This window comes from Dipodomys merriami, unplaced genomic scaffold, assembly GCF_024711535.1.
Source record: "Dipodomys merriami isolate MVZ:Mamm:240054 unplaced genomic scaffold, mDipMer1.0.p SCAF_1, whole genome shotgun sequence".
NCBI lineage: Eukaryota > Metazoa > Chordata > Mammalia > Rodentia > Heteromyidae > Dipodomys > Dipodomys merriami.
In genome coordinates, this window is record NW_027202270.1 from 138835429 (window position 1) to 138853505 (window position 18077).

Below are 18077 nucleotides of genomic sequence, written 5' to 3' on the forward strand. Positions count from 1 at the left end.
CTGCTTCTTTTTTTTTAAGACTTTCTTGTAACAGATGACCAGGCTTGTCATCATATTTATATTACCCTCAGTCCAAGTGTTCGAAAACTGCTCCTCTGTTTCCATTTCAAATTTTTAAAGAATAAGTTCATGTTTATTCTCCTGCCTGGTTTGGGAGAGTCTACCTTTGGTATCTCCACCAGAAACACACTGAAGTAGGGAGATACAGTTTCCTAGGGATGCTGCTACCAGAAGAAGGTAGGAAGGAGTACAGGGCTGACATAAAACATGGAGGTCCCTTTACACCTGCATTTCCAAGTGACAGTGGCTCACATCTGTAATCCTAGCTACTCAGGAGGCTGAGATCTGAGGATCATGGTTCAAAGCCAGCCCAGGCAGGAAAGCCCATGAGACTCTTATCACCAAAAAGCCAGAAGTAGAGCTATGGTTCAAATGGTAGAGTGCTAGCCTTGAACAAAAAAGCTTGAGGATGGCACCTAGGCCCTTAGTTCAAGCCCCAGGACTGGTATGTGTGTGTGTGCGTGCGCGCACGCACTCGTGCACGCGCGCGCACGCACTCGTGCACGCGCGCGCACACACACACACACACACACACACACACACACACACACACACTTACATCTGTATTATGAGCAAAGGTATGAAAGCAACAAGCTACAGGCCATCACCTGGTTGTACCAAGAAGTTCAGTTATAGTTCATCTGGAGTGAGGCATCTGTGGAACAAAATTTAAGACAGTAGATTCTCAGGAATAGAAAATGTCTCCTTAAATTTTGTAACTTCAAGTGTCTTCCTTACCTCAGTCTAATCCAGACCCTGTTTAGAGTTCATGAACAGATTGGATAGTTTGAAGTCCAAGTACAGTAATCTTTGAGGCAACTATTTTAATGGAATGCTGTAGGCAAAAGCCAAATTGAGCTTAAGAAGTAAATATAGAGAGAGACAAGAAATGGAGGCAGGAGATAAAGAATGTTGGTGACAGTGTCATGCAGTCTGGTGGTAAAGGAGATGACAGAGATAGCTTCTCGTAAACAAAAAAAAAGAAAACAACTTGTTTAACTTTTGAAATGCTGGTAATATCTGATTTAGAAAGCAGTCATCTACTTCTTTGGAATGATTTGAAGGATTCTTGGCTCCTTGCCAACTGAAAATAATTTTCTGGTAGCCCTCTAGTGATGTCTGAACTGCTACCATTAGTGATTTGGTTTATTGAATTAAAGGATTATCTTCTAGCAGTTAGTAAGTACCTTCCCAGGCCCCCATCTGTAGATAATTCATTAAGCTTTTAGCAGCTATTTGTATGTTGATGTGAATTGGTTTATCTGATTTTTTCTGTTGTTACAACTGAGTGGATTATGATAAAGGGAGGGAGACGAACACTGAAGTGCTTTTTAAAAAAAACAAAATTTTATTATTGTTAAATAGTTGTACAGAGAGGATTCAATTCAACCTATGAATTTATAAGTATAATACATCTTGATCAATATCACCTCTTCCCATCATTCTCCCTCACCCAACCTAACCCTACCCTTCCCTTCAAATTACCTAGCTCCAAATTACCTAGTTCCATATGTATGTTGAGTATTATGACTATATTTGCTCACCACTTTGGGAAGGGGCACCTGTAGGTTGGCAAGGTGGAAAATTCCCAAAAGGACAAGTAACCAGGTTCAAAGGGAATAACTTGTCCTCTTTAGAGCATTCTATCCAGTTAGCTCTTCATTAGCCATCTTACACATATCTCTCCATCAGTGAGCCATTCTTTTTTTTTTTTTTTTCCGGTCATGGGGCCTGAACTCTGGGTCTGGGCACTGTCCCTCAGCTCTTCAGCTCAAGGCTAGTGCTCTACCACTGGAGCCACAGCGCCACTTCCGGCTTTTTCTGTTTATGTGGTGCTGAAGAATCGAACCCAGGGCCTCATGCTTGCAAGGCATGCACTCTACCGCTGAGCTACCTTCCCAGCCTCAAATGAGCCATTCTTAAAATAAATAAATATATAAAATTAAAACTTTCCCAGTAGATCACTGTCAAATTTTCTGGGAAAATACATGGTTTCAGGTGATAGAAAAACAATACTGGAATTGGAGCCAGAAAACTTACGCTCATCAGTCACTGTTTATGCAGAGGCAGAATTACCTTGAGGCAAATTGTACTTAGGTTTCCAGATTGTGCACTTACACAGGCCCCTCAAGGCCTGGAAGTGGTCATTGCAATATATTAATATGTTTTGAAAATAAGGTAATTTAACTGTAATAGACCACTATCTCTCTCCACTTGTATTTTCTCTCTATTTCTCCTCTGCCAGGTGGTCTTGGAGTAAACATGGTTATTTTGGAAATATAGTCACAGAAAAGTTCATTGGAAACGCACTCACTTAGTTTGGGTTTGAAGGTGTATTGTTATGGTCTGTGTCACCTCTAGGCAAAGTTGCTAACTACTGCAGTACAGGAATATGTGGCAAGAATATCCCTCATGCCCATTATGCACCAAGCCATATCACACTGGTTAGTGAGTGCGGTTGCACAGAGTTATTTAAGACAAATGCTGTACAAGGAGAGCTGACGTGCTGTGAAGTCTTGCTGCTCATTTATGAAAGCTAATTCATTGAGGCTTTCCCAAATTTTATGTTACTAAAAAGTGATAGATGGCATTACCAACAATGAGCTATGGGAGAGACACAAACATTTTTAACCCATCAATAATAAACAAAAAGTGTCACTCAACCCATACGAGAATGAAGACTTTTTGGGGGGTTGGTCTTGGAGTTTAAACTCAGGGCCTTAAGCTTTTGCACCGGAGCCATACAGTTCTCTCTGCTTTATTTTATTTTATTTTTTCATATTAGGTTTCATGCTCTTGCCAACGTATTTGAGATTATAGGCATATACTACCTATCTTGTTTTTGAGATAGTAGTTTGGCTCACTTTTATGCTGGGGCTGACTTTGAATGACAATCCTTCTGTCTCTACTTCCCATTAAGCTAGGATTATAAATTGGTGTCCTTATGCCTAATCCCTGAATTATCTTATTATTTGAGGATATACTGTAAAATTGATGCCATATAAAAAAATCAAAGAAGATACCAAAAAAATGTAAGGAAAAACGATGCTAGAGATGTATATGACAGTTAATAAAATAATTTTATTATCTTACAAGTTGTTGCATATGTTAGGTTAAAAAGTTTGTATGTACCGCAATTTCTGTTCTCATACTCAATTTCATACTCATAATCTTCATATTTTATCCTTTTTTCTCTTAGGTGTGTGCGGTGATGGAAATTGAACACAGGGCATTGAATATACAATGAAAATGTCCTACTACAGAGTTACAGCTCCAATTCTATGTTTTGACTTAAAGAATACTTCTCTACTTCTAATTTGTGTAAGTTTAAACCCCACAGGATCTGAATTTTTCCCTGGTTTAGTGACATTAAGCAAGTAACATGAACCCAGTTCCTGTGTGAAAGGCGGGAATAATCCTGTTTTCTCACTTATACATAACAGTGTTCTGGTGCAGATGTGAGACATTGCAGATGAGAGGATTTTATCACCAGCTACAAAGTGCCATACAAACAAAAGTAAAATAGCATCACTGCTTTTCCTCAAAGAAACAGACTTTGTATTTCCCCCAGTTGTTATGTAATAGTTTCAATGATCATACTTTTATATTTGTCATTATCCACACTTGCATGCCAGAAGGACCAGGGTTCCTTTGGAGAGTTGCAAGTAACTGATTAGCAGCTTCAGACAGAGAAAGGAGCCTAGGAAAGAATGACGGTGCATTAACATCAACCCATCCATTGCCACTGTTTGAAAACCAACATGTTAAGTCCTCCCAACTGAGGTGTTGAAAAAAATCAAGTCATTATGACTGGGTGTGGCTCAATGGTAGAGCAGGTGCTTGGCACATGTGATGCTTGGGATTCAATAGATGCAACATATACGCACCCGTAACACCTGTTAAAATCAAATTTTAAGCCAAGTGTGGTAGCACATGCCTGTAATTTTAGTACTTGGTAAGCTGAGGCAGGAGGATTTCGATCTAAGGACAACTTAAGCTATATGGCCATGTCTTCTCTGAAAAAAGAACAGTTTTTTTTGAAGGAGCATGATACAGAATATCCTTCCTTCCCTCCCTCCCTTCTTCCCTTCCTCCCTCTTTCCCTCCCTCCCTTTCTCTTCTCTTTCCCTTCCTCCCTTTCTCTTCTTTTTCCCTTCCTTTCCCTCTTTCCTTCCTTTTTTTCCTTGTCTTTTTCTTCTTGTAGTACTTGGTATTGAACCCAGGGTTTTGCCCAGGCCAGGCATGCACTGTGCTACTAAGCTACCTCCCTAATCCTTATAGCATTTCTTTGCCTTAACAAAGTGGTCTATGAGAGTCTGTGAAAGATACTTTATATGCATGATTCCAGCAGCATTCAAAATATGCTTGGATATCATGAAGCCTAGTTTCTACAAGTAAAACCTAAAGCTAGAGAGTAGAATAACCTGCCCAGATTCATGAAGATTAGATGCTTCAAGCCAGGTTTGTTGAAATCATCCTGTGAGGTGCCAATTTACTTTGACAGGCTGCTTACAATATAGTTTTCTTTTTCCTATTTGCTTATCTTTTTTAAACTGATGAGTCCTACTTATACAACCATCATTACTTGAAAAAATAATTTTGAAAATAAGATGTCTAGTATGTATGCACAGCTAAAATACATAATTTATCATGAATATGGAAATTCATGCATATACTCAATACAATAAAATATCATTTTAATGGTGCTTAATTTAAATAGATGAGTAATTGATAGCAATCTAAATATCTAAAAATGAAATGCATAACATGCTTATCACCAACCAAATTTTTCATATACCAAATTAATAATGGGCCACCTGAACTCAGGTGCTGATCTTATTCTAGAAAGTTCAAGACTTATCTGGTCAGTGAGAAAAACAAATAGCAAATCAATTTTCTCAGATTGTACATTGATAGTGCCAGGCAAAAATGTCTTTCTAAGGGATGACATATCTGTAAGGTCTGAACAGGGACACCTCCCTCCCTCTTGATTAAGTTTCCTCCCAATATCTGTTACCTAGGTAACTGGCGGACCTGGAAGCAATCACCTTCCCCAGCTGCTAGGTCACATCCCCGGCCTCCTCGGGTCACGTGCCTCCCATCTGACCTTAGGAGGGTCCCAGATCCAGTGTGGCCACACCTTTCCCCCACCTGACCACACCTCACACCTCTTTCCTTTTCAGCCCCGCTTCTCCACCTTGCGTGGCAGGGGCAGCAGTTCAGTAAATAAACTTCTTTCCTGCTTCAGCGACCTAATGAAGCCTACCTATTTAATATACCTTACAATATCTAGTTTATCAGAATTCAAAAATTATAGACAGCTCACTTGTTTCTGCTCATTAAATTTTAAAATTGAAATAAGTTTTTATCAAGTAGATTTTCTAGGGCTTTTGTAATTCAATATTTTAATGAAAATTCTGCCCCCATCCCTCTTAAGCACAGAGGGTTGGGAGTGGGGCTGGAGATGGGGAGAGGGGTGAGATCCTCATTCTCAAAATTGGATACCTTGTCTGAGTTTGAGATTTTTTTTAAGTGAACATATTTGTTGGTGAAAACTAGAGTTAGAGGATAAAAGGAAGGAGGAGGAAGAAAGGGGAAGAAAGAAGATAGTCTTCGTTTGCTCATTCTACAACAAAAATATCCTAGACTTGGTAATTCATTTCTCATAGTTCTGGGAGCTGGAGATTTCAAGATCAAGTCCTAGATAGATCCTAGTGAAATAAATGGTCAAGGAAGGTAGTACGAGCTGGCTCTCTCTGCTTCTAACACGAAGCCTGCAGGAATGTCAAGAAAACACTGCATCCTCTATGACAGAAGGGTGAAAAAGGACAAGCTTCATGGGGGCTTTCATAAAGACACTAATCCATTCATGAGGTCTGAGCCCTTATAACTTAGGCACTTTGTAAAGCTCCCCCCCCTAATACTATTGCATTGGGGATTACATTTCGACATGAACTTTGGAGGGACACAGACATTTAAGCCATAGCAGATACCTTCTATTGCTCCATAACCGATAAAATATAGGATTTAGAGAGTATAATGGCTAGAATTTTTGAAAACGAAGAGAGATGATTCTTACCCTACAGTTCGGGGAAATGTGTTGTGTGCTAAACGAATTTTCATGTTATGAACCCAAAGCCACAAAATTCTGAAAAAGGAAAGAAAAGAAAAGAAAAAAAACTAATGTATGCTTAGCTGGAGAGAGCCAACGACGTGAGCTAGGAGGTTTTAAGTCAACTTTGGGTCCAACTGGTGTTCGTTGTTTGCTGTTTGTATGGGTTCTGAGTTAGCAAAAGGTCCCTTACTTACGTGGAACAGATTTCAGGAAAGATTCATGAATTCATTGGGTTTTTAAATATTTATTGAGTACCGACAATTTAGGCTAGGTGCTGGGCATACCCAAAGTGAGATTCGGCCCTTGTTCTTCAAGAGCTCACACTTTACGGTGGTTCAGGGAATCAGATAAATCGGATAAATAAGTGCACAGAAATGTTATTGTCACCCATTTAAGCTGTCGTGGGAACTCTGAGTAGAAAGGGAACAGTTTGTGGGGTGCTCACTGGTTCTAGGAAGTCGTGCTGGAGGTGTGGGGCGGGCCGGGTGGATTGGCAAGTTAGTAGTCCTGGTAGGGAGCCGTACCCACGCAGCCAGTGAAAACCGCGAGGGCCCGGGGACCCACCTTCCCGTCCCTTTGTTTCCAAACAAGGAGGTGAAAGGGGAAAGGAATCCAGTTTATTCGCTCCTGGTGAGATACGTGGATCGTAGCAAAGGGGTGCGAGGCTAGATCTAGCTCCGGGAACAAAAGAGTTTATTTATCGGGGGAAGTGGAACTCACAGCTGTTTCTAAAGATGGGGGATCCTCCCAGTCCGGCCGGCTGAAATGTGTGGTCGCGGACTTGTGGTTGGTGGCTGAGCCCCAGCCGCCCGCCAGCGGGGTCTCAGTGACGCCAAATCCGGCTCCTGGAAGTCTGCAACTTCCCTGCTCTCCCTTTGGCCTCTGCTGGGCTACTGGATCGACACTGCCTGGAGCAGGTGCCCACAACTGCCAACTACGGCGTGGGGCTGGCGGATCCCGGGTGGGGCCGACGCAGGTTCAGGCCCACGGGAGAGGCTGCGCGAGCGCCCTGGCCCCAGGCCCGGCCGGGCTTGTGCCTCGGGCACTCGTGTGTGTATTGTCTCACCTGGGTGTTCGCAATCTCCCGTGGCAGGTTGTGAGGGAGTTGTCCCCTGCAGCTAGGAGTTGAGTGTGCAAGTGACAATAGTTGTGATTCAAGGCCCGCACGTGGGCGAGGTCCCTGGCCACTGGATGGAGAAGGTGGGCCCGCGGCGATCGCAGCTGGAAGGGAGGACCACTTTTCCCAGGACTGTTCGGGTCCTCCCACCCCCTCCGTAAGGGAAGCCCACGCAGGGCCTGCAGCTCTTTGGGGGTCCTCCCCGCCGTCTTCCTGTCCGGGCGCTGCAGGGGGAGGGGGTGGCCGCGCGTCGGAGGGACGCGCCTGGGCGCCCCGGCTAGTGGGAGGACAATGACCCCTTCTCCCCGGCCGCCTCCCCCTCCGACGCCCCCCTCTCCCGCCCCTTCGCAGCCCACAAGCAAACCTATTAGCTATTCAGGCTGACAAAACCCCGCAACCCCGAGGCCCCGCGCATTGTCCCGCGCATTGTCCCGCGCATTGTCCCGCCGAGCGCCCGGCCGCTGTCATTAGCCCTGATTACGCTGAGCCGCCTGACAGCCCGGCGGGCCGCTTGGCAGACCCCCCATTCACCGACGCCCCCGGCCCCGCCTCACAATGGGAGCGGAAATCGTCCGCACCCGGGGTCCCCGCTGAATAGAGCGAAAAGCTGCTTCTCTCCTCCTCCGGGGCCCCAGTCTCATTCTCTTTGGATACAATATTTTTTTGCTTTTTGTTAAAATTAGGGAGAGAGAACGAGGTCAAGGAAGACCTTTGCTCAAGCTTTTTGCCTGTCATTTGTTTAATGTAAACAAAGAGCAAGTTCCCTCCCCCACCCCAGCCTCCCCCCCCAGCCCGTTAGATTTTTATAAACAAACTAGTGAAGGGAAGGGGGGAGGGGGAGCTGGTGGGGGCCCAGTGGGTCATTAAAGTGGAGGCCAGGAGCCCTGGCAGTGGGGAACGAGGGCCTTGGATGTTTGGGTGGAATCAGAGGCTGATTCCAATAGTTACACACTGTGAGAGAGTCTGAGCTGAGGCTGGGGTTTAAAACACTCCAGATTTCTGTCTGTTGAAATGTAAAAATAAAATTAAAAATAAAAAGCTTCTTTCTATTCTGCTGCAGTGCTATTTGAGGAAATTTTGACAGAAGAATTGCCCGAGTGAAAGGAAACCCATCACGTGGAGATTTCCCTAATCCAGAACCTTCAAGTCTTTTTACTACCTGCATGTGTTGTTATGGATGTTTATAAACACTCTCTAGGCCAGGATCAAACTGATCCGGGAAAGCATTTAAAAGCAAACTTGTATGATAAAATTGAATTGGAAATTCTAGACTGTTAATATACAAGGGCAGGTGCTCAGTGACAGCGCTTGCCTACTTTGTGCAAGGCCTTGGGTTTGAACACCAGCACTACAAGAATAAAAATAAATATAAAGAAATCTCTGTGTGAAGGTATGGACTGGTTTTTTAACATGTGCCCATCAAAGAATTGATTGTCTACAAAGAGAGTTAGATGTGACCCAATTTAAGATAAACACAAACAATTTGAAACAATATATCGCTTCTGTAAGGCTTTAAGGTAAAATTAAAGGAATAAATCTCCAGATTGTGGAATTATTATAGCTGTTTTGAGAGGTAATTCTTGGCTGCATGTTAATTTAAGTAAATGGTGCATGCCATTTCAATCAAAGCAGAATTTTTTTAAAGCCCATTGATACTTGACCTTTTCATCTTCTCTAAGCAAGTTACATGTAATTTAAAATTTACTTTGTAAAGGGAAAACTTGCTTCCTAGCTGTGTTACCCCAATTCTTGAGATGGCAGAATGAATACTTCCTTCTGTTTTTAAGTATCACTTGAACTGGTGAGTGGACTGGGATTCTTTGAATCTTAAATTCCTATATATCATTCCACCAAATAATCCTTTTCCCTATTAAACCTGAAATCATCAAAGTAGGAGATAAAATTTACCAACAAATTTCTCCAAGTATTGGTTTTGGATAAATCTATAGCTAAAATAGGGTGGAGTTGGGGCACAAGATTGGTAATCCCTGGACTTTTCACTGTACAGCGCTGTTGCTCCGTGTATTCAGAACTAGGGTGTGGCAAGAGAGACTCCCTCCCCTCCCCCATTCCAAAATTTAAGGAGGCATTCAATCACAAGGGTCTTGTACTTCCAAAGTTACTTTGAGAGTGAAGTCCTCCTTAAGTTTTACAACTGTAAAGACCATTCTTGTCTCTGAACCCTGGCATTCCAGGAACTATCTGGGGCTTTAAATAAAAATTGAGTCTGGAGAGACCTCTATCAACCAAACCTTTCAGGACACACTAAAGGGCATTTACTTGCTTGGGGAAGAACACTAATTAAAACAAAGACTTTCCCAATCCTTCCATCCAGGTACTCTTCAGGAATTCTCCGCATAAGGGGGATTGTACAAAATGGCAAACATTTAATAAAGCTCAAACAAGCCAAATCTGTTTAAGTGATTTAGAAAGCAAATATCAGCCCTTACTGATGTTCAGGCCTTCCAGACCATAGCTTTCCATTTGACTCTTTTTTTTTTTTTTTGGTCTTCTTCATTTTAGTTCTTTTTGTTTGGTTTGTACTTCAGCATTTCTCCCTTAAGAGTTGTTAGCAAGTTTCTGACTCAAAGAGCATTTTGACTAGGGTTGGTGAATCAAATTAGAAGTTCTCTAAAGGGGGTGAGTAGAAGAAAAGTCCAGCTCAAGTGATTGAAAGATCAATGTCAAAATTTGTAATTTGCAATCTGTTTTACTAGGAAACAAGCTTAGAAACTTTGGATAACATTTGTTTTTATAGTACAAGGATGATAAGTTTTTTTTTTCCCCAATGGTGACATGTGAATGTGAGTGTTTATGTACTGCAGGTCGAAGAATTAAACACTAAGGGTTTATTTATTTATTTATTTAGTGTGTGTGTCAGTCCTGAGGCTTGAACTCAGGGCTTGGGTGATGTCCCCAAGCTTCTTTTGCTCAAGTTTAGCACTCTACCACTTGAGCCACAGCTTCACTTCTAGCTTTTTTTTTTTTTTTTAATTTGTTGGAGATAAGAGTTTCATGGACTTTCCAGCCCAGGCGGCTTCTTTGAACCTCCATGGTCAGAACTGAGCCTCCACATGAGCCACTGGCTATTTTATATATTTAATTGAGGTCATTGCCAGGATAATGTAGTTGTGAATTGTTTCATGTTTAATGTGGAGATCAGAAAATGTCAGTTATTTCCTGAAGACTTGTTTCACCCTCCATGTATAACAAGATTACATACTATACCAAACCTTGAGATTTTTCTTGCTGACAATTATTCATTTGAAAATAACCCACAGGAAGATAGGGTCCTTCCTGCAGCAGGAAGATCTTATTCTAGTTATCTCCAGCCTTTTGTATTTTTGTTTTGGTCTTATTTAAATAAAAGCTCAAGTCTAACCACAGTACATGCTTACCTAGCCTGGTCCTGTGTATGCATTGGTTTTAAATGGGAGGGGGCCACAGAAGAGGTGGAAAGCCTCTTTATTTACAGAACCTGTGTGTCAGAGTAGTTTTGCATTGTAAATAAAAAGATCCACTGTCTGAGCCCCATGTTTGGCTCTCTTATTTCTTTCTGAAAACTGTTAACACTTTATAAAAATGGATACCAATAGATAATTCATAATTCCGTATGCTGGAGACATGGGAGATGGCCTTACAGAGCACGCTCAGGTCGCCAATTTCTATGCTTAAATATGATGTGTATATATGTATGTACATGTGTACACACAAACATATACATAAAATTTGATCTGGTAGGCAGTTGTAGTCCTATCAAGTGGCTGTTTGAAAAATATATACACAGGGAAACATCACAGAAGGCATATGATACAGAGAAGATCTGGTAAGACTGTTTGGACAAGATTTCAACCCTATATGCCTGATAAAGAAATGAGAATGATTTAAAAAGAATCTAAGATAACAGGTCCCTTCATGAAGAAAGATTGCCCACCAAGTTGTTTTATTGTTTGGCTTCTCTACACAGTGGGCACCCACTTTAACCAGGAAGTTCCCCCACGCTACAGAGAAACCTACCATGGCAGTCAGTCCTTAAATAAGTAAATAAACAGCATATATATGTTTTCTTTAAAAAAACACTTTAAAGCAGAACTTATACATACATACATATATATCAGCGTCCTTTCGACATGAAATACCCACAGAAGATTCAAGGCAGATGCTCAGCGTGCAGTTCGGGTTCCCAAGGCGTCTTTTGCCGCAAAATCCTTCAGAAAAAGCAAAGCAAAGAGAAGGTGGCCCTGGGCCAGGCCTCACCGCGGGTCCCGGTATTGGAAGCCAGCCGGTGCCCCTGGCGCAGGTCGGACGGTGGAGCCCTGCAACTCAAGCCCACGGGTCCCTAGCCACCTGACTTCCTCCAGCGCTGGATCTGTTGGTCTCTCGCCCTTTCTCCTTTCTGTATTTTGCTTATCACTTTTCACCGGATTCTGTTTTCTGAGTGTGATGGGTGGGCAACTCAGATGTCACATTCACTGTCGCTGGACGTGATGGAGATGGCCGAAGTGGCCGCCTTGCTGGATAGACTGGCAGCGGGGCTGGCGGCACCGCCCAACACCTCTGGCGCGCCCTCGCCCTCGGCCCGCGGCGCCCGCCCGGAGCCCTGCGACAGAACCTGCTGCTGGAGTCTGGGGGGGGGGGGGACGGGAAGGAAGGGGACACGGGTCATAGTGCGTAACTTAGCCACTCCTGAGTCTCCTTTTCCTCCTAGTCTGCCTCCCTCCAGCCCAGCGTTGGGATCTTCCTCAAACCAGGACACCTCGGGTGGAGGAGAACGGAGGACCGAGGCCCAGGCCCCGCAGGAGTCTGCGGCGGCTTCCTGCGGTCCCACCCTTCTCTATTCCTCTGCCTTGGGGATGCTGGGATCACTGGGTCTTCCCGTTAGGGCCCACCTTTGGGAGATTGACAGGACTGTTAGGAAATAGCCGACAGACCGACAGACCGCTGGGACGAACAGATAAGGCTCCAAGATAGGGAACACCCTTCCCAGAGGTTCATCTGCCCGAGGCTCACGCTTGAGGCCGGGTCTGCTCAGGCTAAGGGCAAAAACTGCCTGACGTTTGGTTGCACTGGGAGTTTCAAACGAAGTGTTGGGCTCATTGAGATCCATAAGCTGGGAAATGGGACGCTTTGGATCGCTCTTAGGGAACACGGTTAGCTAGGCGGCGGGAAGAAGAAAAAGTCGCTTTTTCCGCCTCTGAGGAAGAGGCACCTTGGAAAACTGCATTGCGCAAGGAGGCACCTGGGATTTTGAAAAAAATCTCACAAAGCCGACCCATTGCAAACGAGCCAGATTTCAATTCGAATGGTAAGAGGCTGGGTCCAGGGTCACAAGAAGTAAGCTTTGGGTGTTGGAGTCAATGAATTGTTCTGGGATTTTATTTCTCTCCCATTCCAATGAAGCCTTGGTTTTGGTGCCTAGGAGCAGCTTTTGCCTGGCTCCCAGAGCCAGGTGAATGAGAGGGTAGAGAACCAAGGAGCGAGGAAGGGAGCCCTCACACTGGAGTCCAGAACTTGGACTCCGACACCGAAGACAAGACCACACTCCCAAACTCCTGCAGAATCGGAAATCTCCTGACCCGGAGAAGGGCGCCGGGACAGCCTCCCCCAAACCCTCTCTGGCGTGCACAAAGGCCTCTAGGTACCAACCTGTTCTTGGCTGCGGCCGCTCGATCCCTTTGTCGGCGATTTTTGAACCAGTTGCCCACCTGTGTGGGGGTGAGTCCGGTGGCCTGGGCGAGCTCCCGCTTTTTGCTGGGGTTGGGGTAAGGGTCCTGCAGGTACCACTCTCGGAGCAGGTGCCGAGTGCGCTCCTTGAAGCAATGCGTCTTCTGTTCGCCGTCCCAAATGGTGCGGGGCAGAGGGAACTTCTTCCTCACGCGGTACTTGTCCACGGGCCCCAAGGGCCGTCCACGGAGCTTCTCAGCCTCCTGGTAGTGCGCCTCTAGCCACAACGCCTGCAGCTTGGCGTGCGACTCCTTGGTAAACTTGTGGTTTTCGAGGATGTGGTAGAGCTCGCGGTAGTTGCCGCCGTGGAAGGCCACGATGGCTCGTGCGCGCAGCACCGACTCATTCTTGTTGAGGGCCTCGCAGGCCGCAGGGGCCACAGGCAGCGACCACAGGAAGCGACCCAGCCGCTCCACATCGCCACTCTCCTCCAGGGTCTCGCATACCCCGGCCACTTGCTGGGGGCTGAAATTCAAGATAGGCAGCTGGAACATCGAGGAAGCGCCGGCGGCAGCGGAGGGGACACGGAGCCCCGGGCGGGCGGGCCACTCAGCAGATGTCTGCAGGCCTAGCAGGATGCGCCAGGCTCTCCTGGGTGTGGTGGCTGGGGGGTGACACCGTCACGAGCGAGACGGTCCCGGACTGGAGGAGGTGTGGGCTGCTGGGCTAGGTTTCGGCACCGCTCTCTTCCCGCATGCAGGCAGGCTCGCAGGCGCTGCTACTGGGGTGGGAGGACTGGCAGCGCCGGCGCCATGGAGACCCCCCTGTCAGTCACTGGCCAACTCTGCCAATCAAGGCTGCGACCAGAGCGCCTGGGCCATTTCAGCACCTCCCCGTACCCGACAGCGCCCGCCGTTTGTGGGTGGACTTATCCTCAGTATTTTGCAGAAGCTGGAGGATGAAAAGGACGGATCGAGTGGCTGGGAAGAGCACACAAGCGAGGACCGCGGCGTTTCTCTCTCTTTCCTTTCCCTCTCAGCCTTCCTCTCCCTCTTGTTTTCCCACAGAAGAGGCAGGGGTGCTATAGGAATTCGATTTTGAGGGGGGAGGGCCGGGGACGATGCTATATGCTTCTGATGATATGGACAGATCTCCTGAAGACAAAGAGATTTGGCCCCAAACTCAAAATCCTCGAGGAACTGTCTAATTTAGTTGTAAGAAAACAGAAAACCGTTGGGGATCTCATGCACCACGAAGAGGGAGAGGAAAGAGTGGATTTTGCCAAGTCTTCTAAGCATCCATCCCTGCACCCCGCCCCGTCCCCCCCCCCCCCCACCTTTCCAGCTGCCAAAGCAGCTGAGAAACTAATCTGCAGCCGAAGGATCAGGACCAGGGATCTGTAGAAGAGGTCAGTTTGACTCTATCCCCACTCCCTTCAAAAACTTCCTAAAACTACTGTAAATAAAAGCAGGGACATGCTCACAGTTGGAGATATAGACACTGACCACAAAGTCAAATACTTGAAGTCAGGTGGGCTGGAGAGATCTCACTGGAATAAATACTATACTTTTAATCCCCTCCTCCCCTGTTTAATGGACTTGAACAAATGTGCAGCATAGCCACATTTAGAGTGAGAAGTCATTGCTAGGTCAGGACAGCGACTTAAAAGCTCATTTCAAAGATCTTTTAGAAAATATTGATTTACTTCTCTTCTGGCAGCCTAATTTTGACCCCCCTCCCCTCACTATTAGAACATAACAACTCTTGAGCTTGAGACAGCAATGTTGTCTTGTTAACCTAAAAGCAATTCAGTAAAAGTAAAAGAGAGGAGACCCACAACAATGTGTTGGAGGGGGGGGTAGTGGTAGTGGTGACTAAAAAACAAAAACAAACAAACAAAACCCCACTTCTTAAGCCATTGGCCACTGATGCCTCCTGCAGAGAAGGGCCTTGTTGGCAGCTCTACCTTCTGGACATAGGCTGAATTGGCAACTTGTATTGATTCCCAATTGACATCCACATCATACCATATTCTGAGGCCTCAGCCACAGAAACCAAAGCAACTCTCATGTGGGCTTTTGATAAGGGGGTTATTTAGTTGGAAGAAAATAACTCGATTGATGGGGTATCCAACAAAAATGCCAGAAAGTTTGGGGGAGGCTCATCTGACCAAAAATCAGATGGAAAAGTTCACCCCCAAACTGGACTGGGCCAGGCTCTTTTTTCTTTAGTATCAAGTACAATTTGTATGCGGCTTGTTCAGATCTGGTAAATCAGAAGGCAGATAGATAGCACAGATGGTTGGAAGTGTCGGGTCAGATCATGCTACGCCTGAGTGCAGGGCAAAGCTCGTTCTGACGGAAAACCCTGATATTATTTTCACAGATCTTCACAGTTCACTCAGAAAAAAAAAAAAAAAGCAGAGGGGGGAGAAAGCCCTGCAACCATTTACATCATTCTGCAAGTTCTCCAGCTGCCTCAATAGAGAGGCTTTCTTTTCTAAGAGCTCATTTTCTTGAAATGCGACAGGGCAGGGCAAATAAAGAGGACATTGGGAATAATGACAATGCATAAATCTTTCTCTAGCTCAGAGGGACTTCCGAATTACCCCTTGGACAAGTTTGAGTGAGAAAAGTAGCACACAGGGACTCAGAATGCAGAAGCAGAAGAGAATCTGCGCTGTGAAAACCCCTAAAGACCAGGCCGGTAGGGCAGGGACCAAGCTAACTGCATTCCCTGAGCCTGCTGGCCAGGGAAGGAAAACATACCCTTGCTTCAGTCTCCAGGGTTTACTTTATTCCCAGGACCCTACTACGAGTCCCAAGCAGACCCCAATTCCAGCGCTGCTGGTGGAGGGAGAGGCTGGTCCCTGCTTAGTTTCCCCACAGCTCTTTTGCTGCACGTGCAAGGTTTAAAACGGAAGGATTTGGGGAGACCTGGCTTTTACCTTTAATTTTCCGAGTCTGGGAGCCCCATCTGGGAAAATTGAATAGTTAGCCTACTATCTCAACTCATGAATGCTCCGATTGCTTTAGCTTTTGTGTATTTTAGGCTTGTGTGCAACTGGAATCTAGAGGTCTGGGTTAGCAGCAGCATCAAAGCCGCAAGGAGGAACCAGAGCAGGCTACTGGTAGCCAGTGTCTAGTTACCCGAGGGAGGGGTCTTAACATACACGGACATCCTATTTTCTCCATCGCTGGGAATTTGATTTGATTTTATTAACTCAAAGGAAAATTTATTAACTCAAATAGCCCATTCGAATCACTTATTCGTTCATCAGTTTCACACAGAGACAAACAGGAAAAAATGAATGGGTTGCATTCTTATCCTTGGAATATTCAGGAGCTTCCTGGGGTTTCTTAGAAATAATACTACTGAGAAAAGCATAGTGACCCTTACCCTGCCCTCAAAGAGTACTTACTGCGGGTTTGCCAAGGCAGAAGGTTGGATTTTGGTTGTGGCAGGGCAAGATAGATTTTTAAGAAAATCCAATTCATGGGCTTTGTGCCAACCCTCTAGGCAACCCTCCACTCCACACACCCCATCCCCCCATTCTTTTTGATGAGAAAATAGAAAGTGCAGCAGCAGCCCTTGGCCTCAGACTTGCCTGGGCGGCTTCACATCTTTCTAAGGGTGGTCTGCTGCTACGAGATTCAGAAGCAAAGAGTGAGGGAGCAAATGCGTCTCTCGCTGGGAATCCAGAGAACTCTATTCTGCTCTCTTTGGAGTCAGAGACTGGGAAGAACAGGGAGAGGGGCCTAGGACAGATTCTACATGGAACTGTTCAGTGCTGGAATTGTGAGGTTTTACGCTAGACATTTTTCAGAGACCAGTGCTGCACTCCTGTTCATGTGGGAATCACATCTATGGTTCTGAAGTTACTGATTGCTCTCTCTGATGTAGCTCACTTTTGTCACAGTGCAGTGCATAGAAGTCAGCACATCCTTACCTCGGGATTCTATCCTTTACTTTTTTTTTTTAAGATTGCACTTTTACTACCTCAAATGCCTTAAAAATATTCTGTTCTTCCCAGGTAATTTTGCAGTCAGGATTTTTAAGAGTGTCGTAATTGAATCTATCAGAATTCCTTGATTAAGACACTGGCACTGCATCTTGGAGTGCTAGGCAGGAAATTAAGGAGGCTCCTGTTTTTTGTGGGTCCATTTGAATTTTTGAAAAAGATCTTCGTTTCCCTTTCCTGTGATTAAAGCCTAGTGTTGATGGTGAGAGCTGGTTTTTCATTTTCTTAATTTTTAACCTCTAATTTAGAAATTATTTAAAAAGTAGTGACAATTTAAAACATTTGAGTTTAGCCATAGAATCCAGAAAGGTTAGCTGGCATTTTACAGTCCTTGGAATAAGACTAATAAAATTTTCATATTTTCAAATACTTATCCATCAATTCAGTAACCTAATTTTCAGATGATACTTTGCACATAGAGGAGCATGGTTTGTTTGTTTTTTAAAAGTTAATTCAGTGAACCATATCAGATAGAGTTCTATATTCCATGACTTACTTCCTGGGTATACACTGTGTAACAGAATTATTGGAGGCACCCAAGAACAAACATGATTTGAGAAATGCTTTACAGATGTCCCAGTACTGTGAAATTAACTGGCAAATAAAAGCATTCCAAGGAAAGTATCAATCTAATTTTAAGGAATCTGGATATTTTGAGATTATTTTTGGTATTTTTCCCCAGCTGTTTTTTAAAATGATATTTAAAAATGACACAAAATTGCTTCTGCTGGGTAAACAAGAAAAATTCAAAATTTAAGTGTAAGAAATGTGCTGTTTCAAAATGGTGTTAGTCAGTAGTAGGTTTTTTTTTTTAAACATTATACAACTCTGTTTTGACTTCTAGTTTGTGGTGCATCCAAAACTTTTGGATGAAAATTCATATTTGTAAAAAGTATATTATGAGTTATAACCCTTGTAATATAGGCTATGGACTTAAATTTGCATTTTTCCATCCTGCTTCTTTAGGGTAAGTCTGCATGTACACAGGTATAACTACTACATGACTTGCTCAGTGTATCAATGGGCTCCGGTATGAGGGATTAATGCTTAACAATGTGACCAGCCTGTCATTTATAAACAAAGTATTATCAATAATGAAA

The 18077-nt window shown here is 44.6% G+C and overlaps 1 protein-coding gene across 1 annotated transcript; it reads right to left on the reverse strand.

Annotated features, from left to right (window-relative positions):
* Positions 1–11748: 11748 nt before the first annotated feature.
* Six6 (SIX homeobox 6) lies at positions 11749–13595 on the reverse strand. The gene is made up of 2 exons (XM_069993598.1): positions 12939–13595; positions 11749–11917 (listed from the first exon to the last, which is right to left on the reverse strand). The coding sequence occupies exons 1-2, from the start codon at positions 13508–13510 to the stop codon at positions 11749–11751; spliced, it is 741 nt and encodes a 246-aa protein (XP_069849699.1). The 5' UTR covers positions 13511–13595.
* Between the last annotated feature and the right edge of the window lie 4482 nt (positions 13596–18077).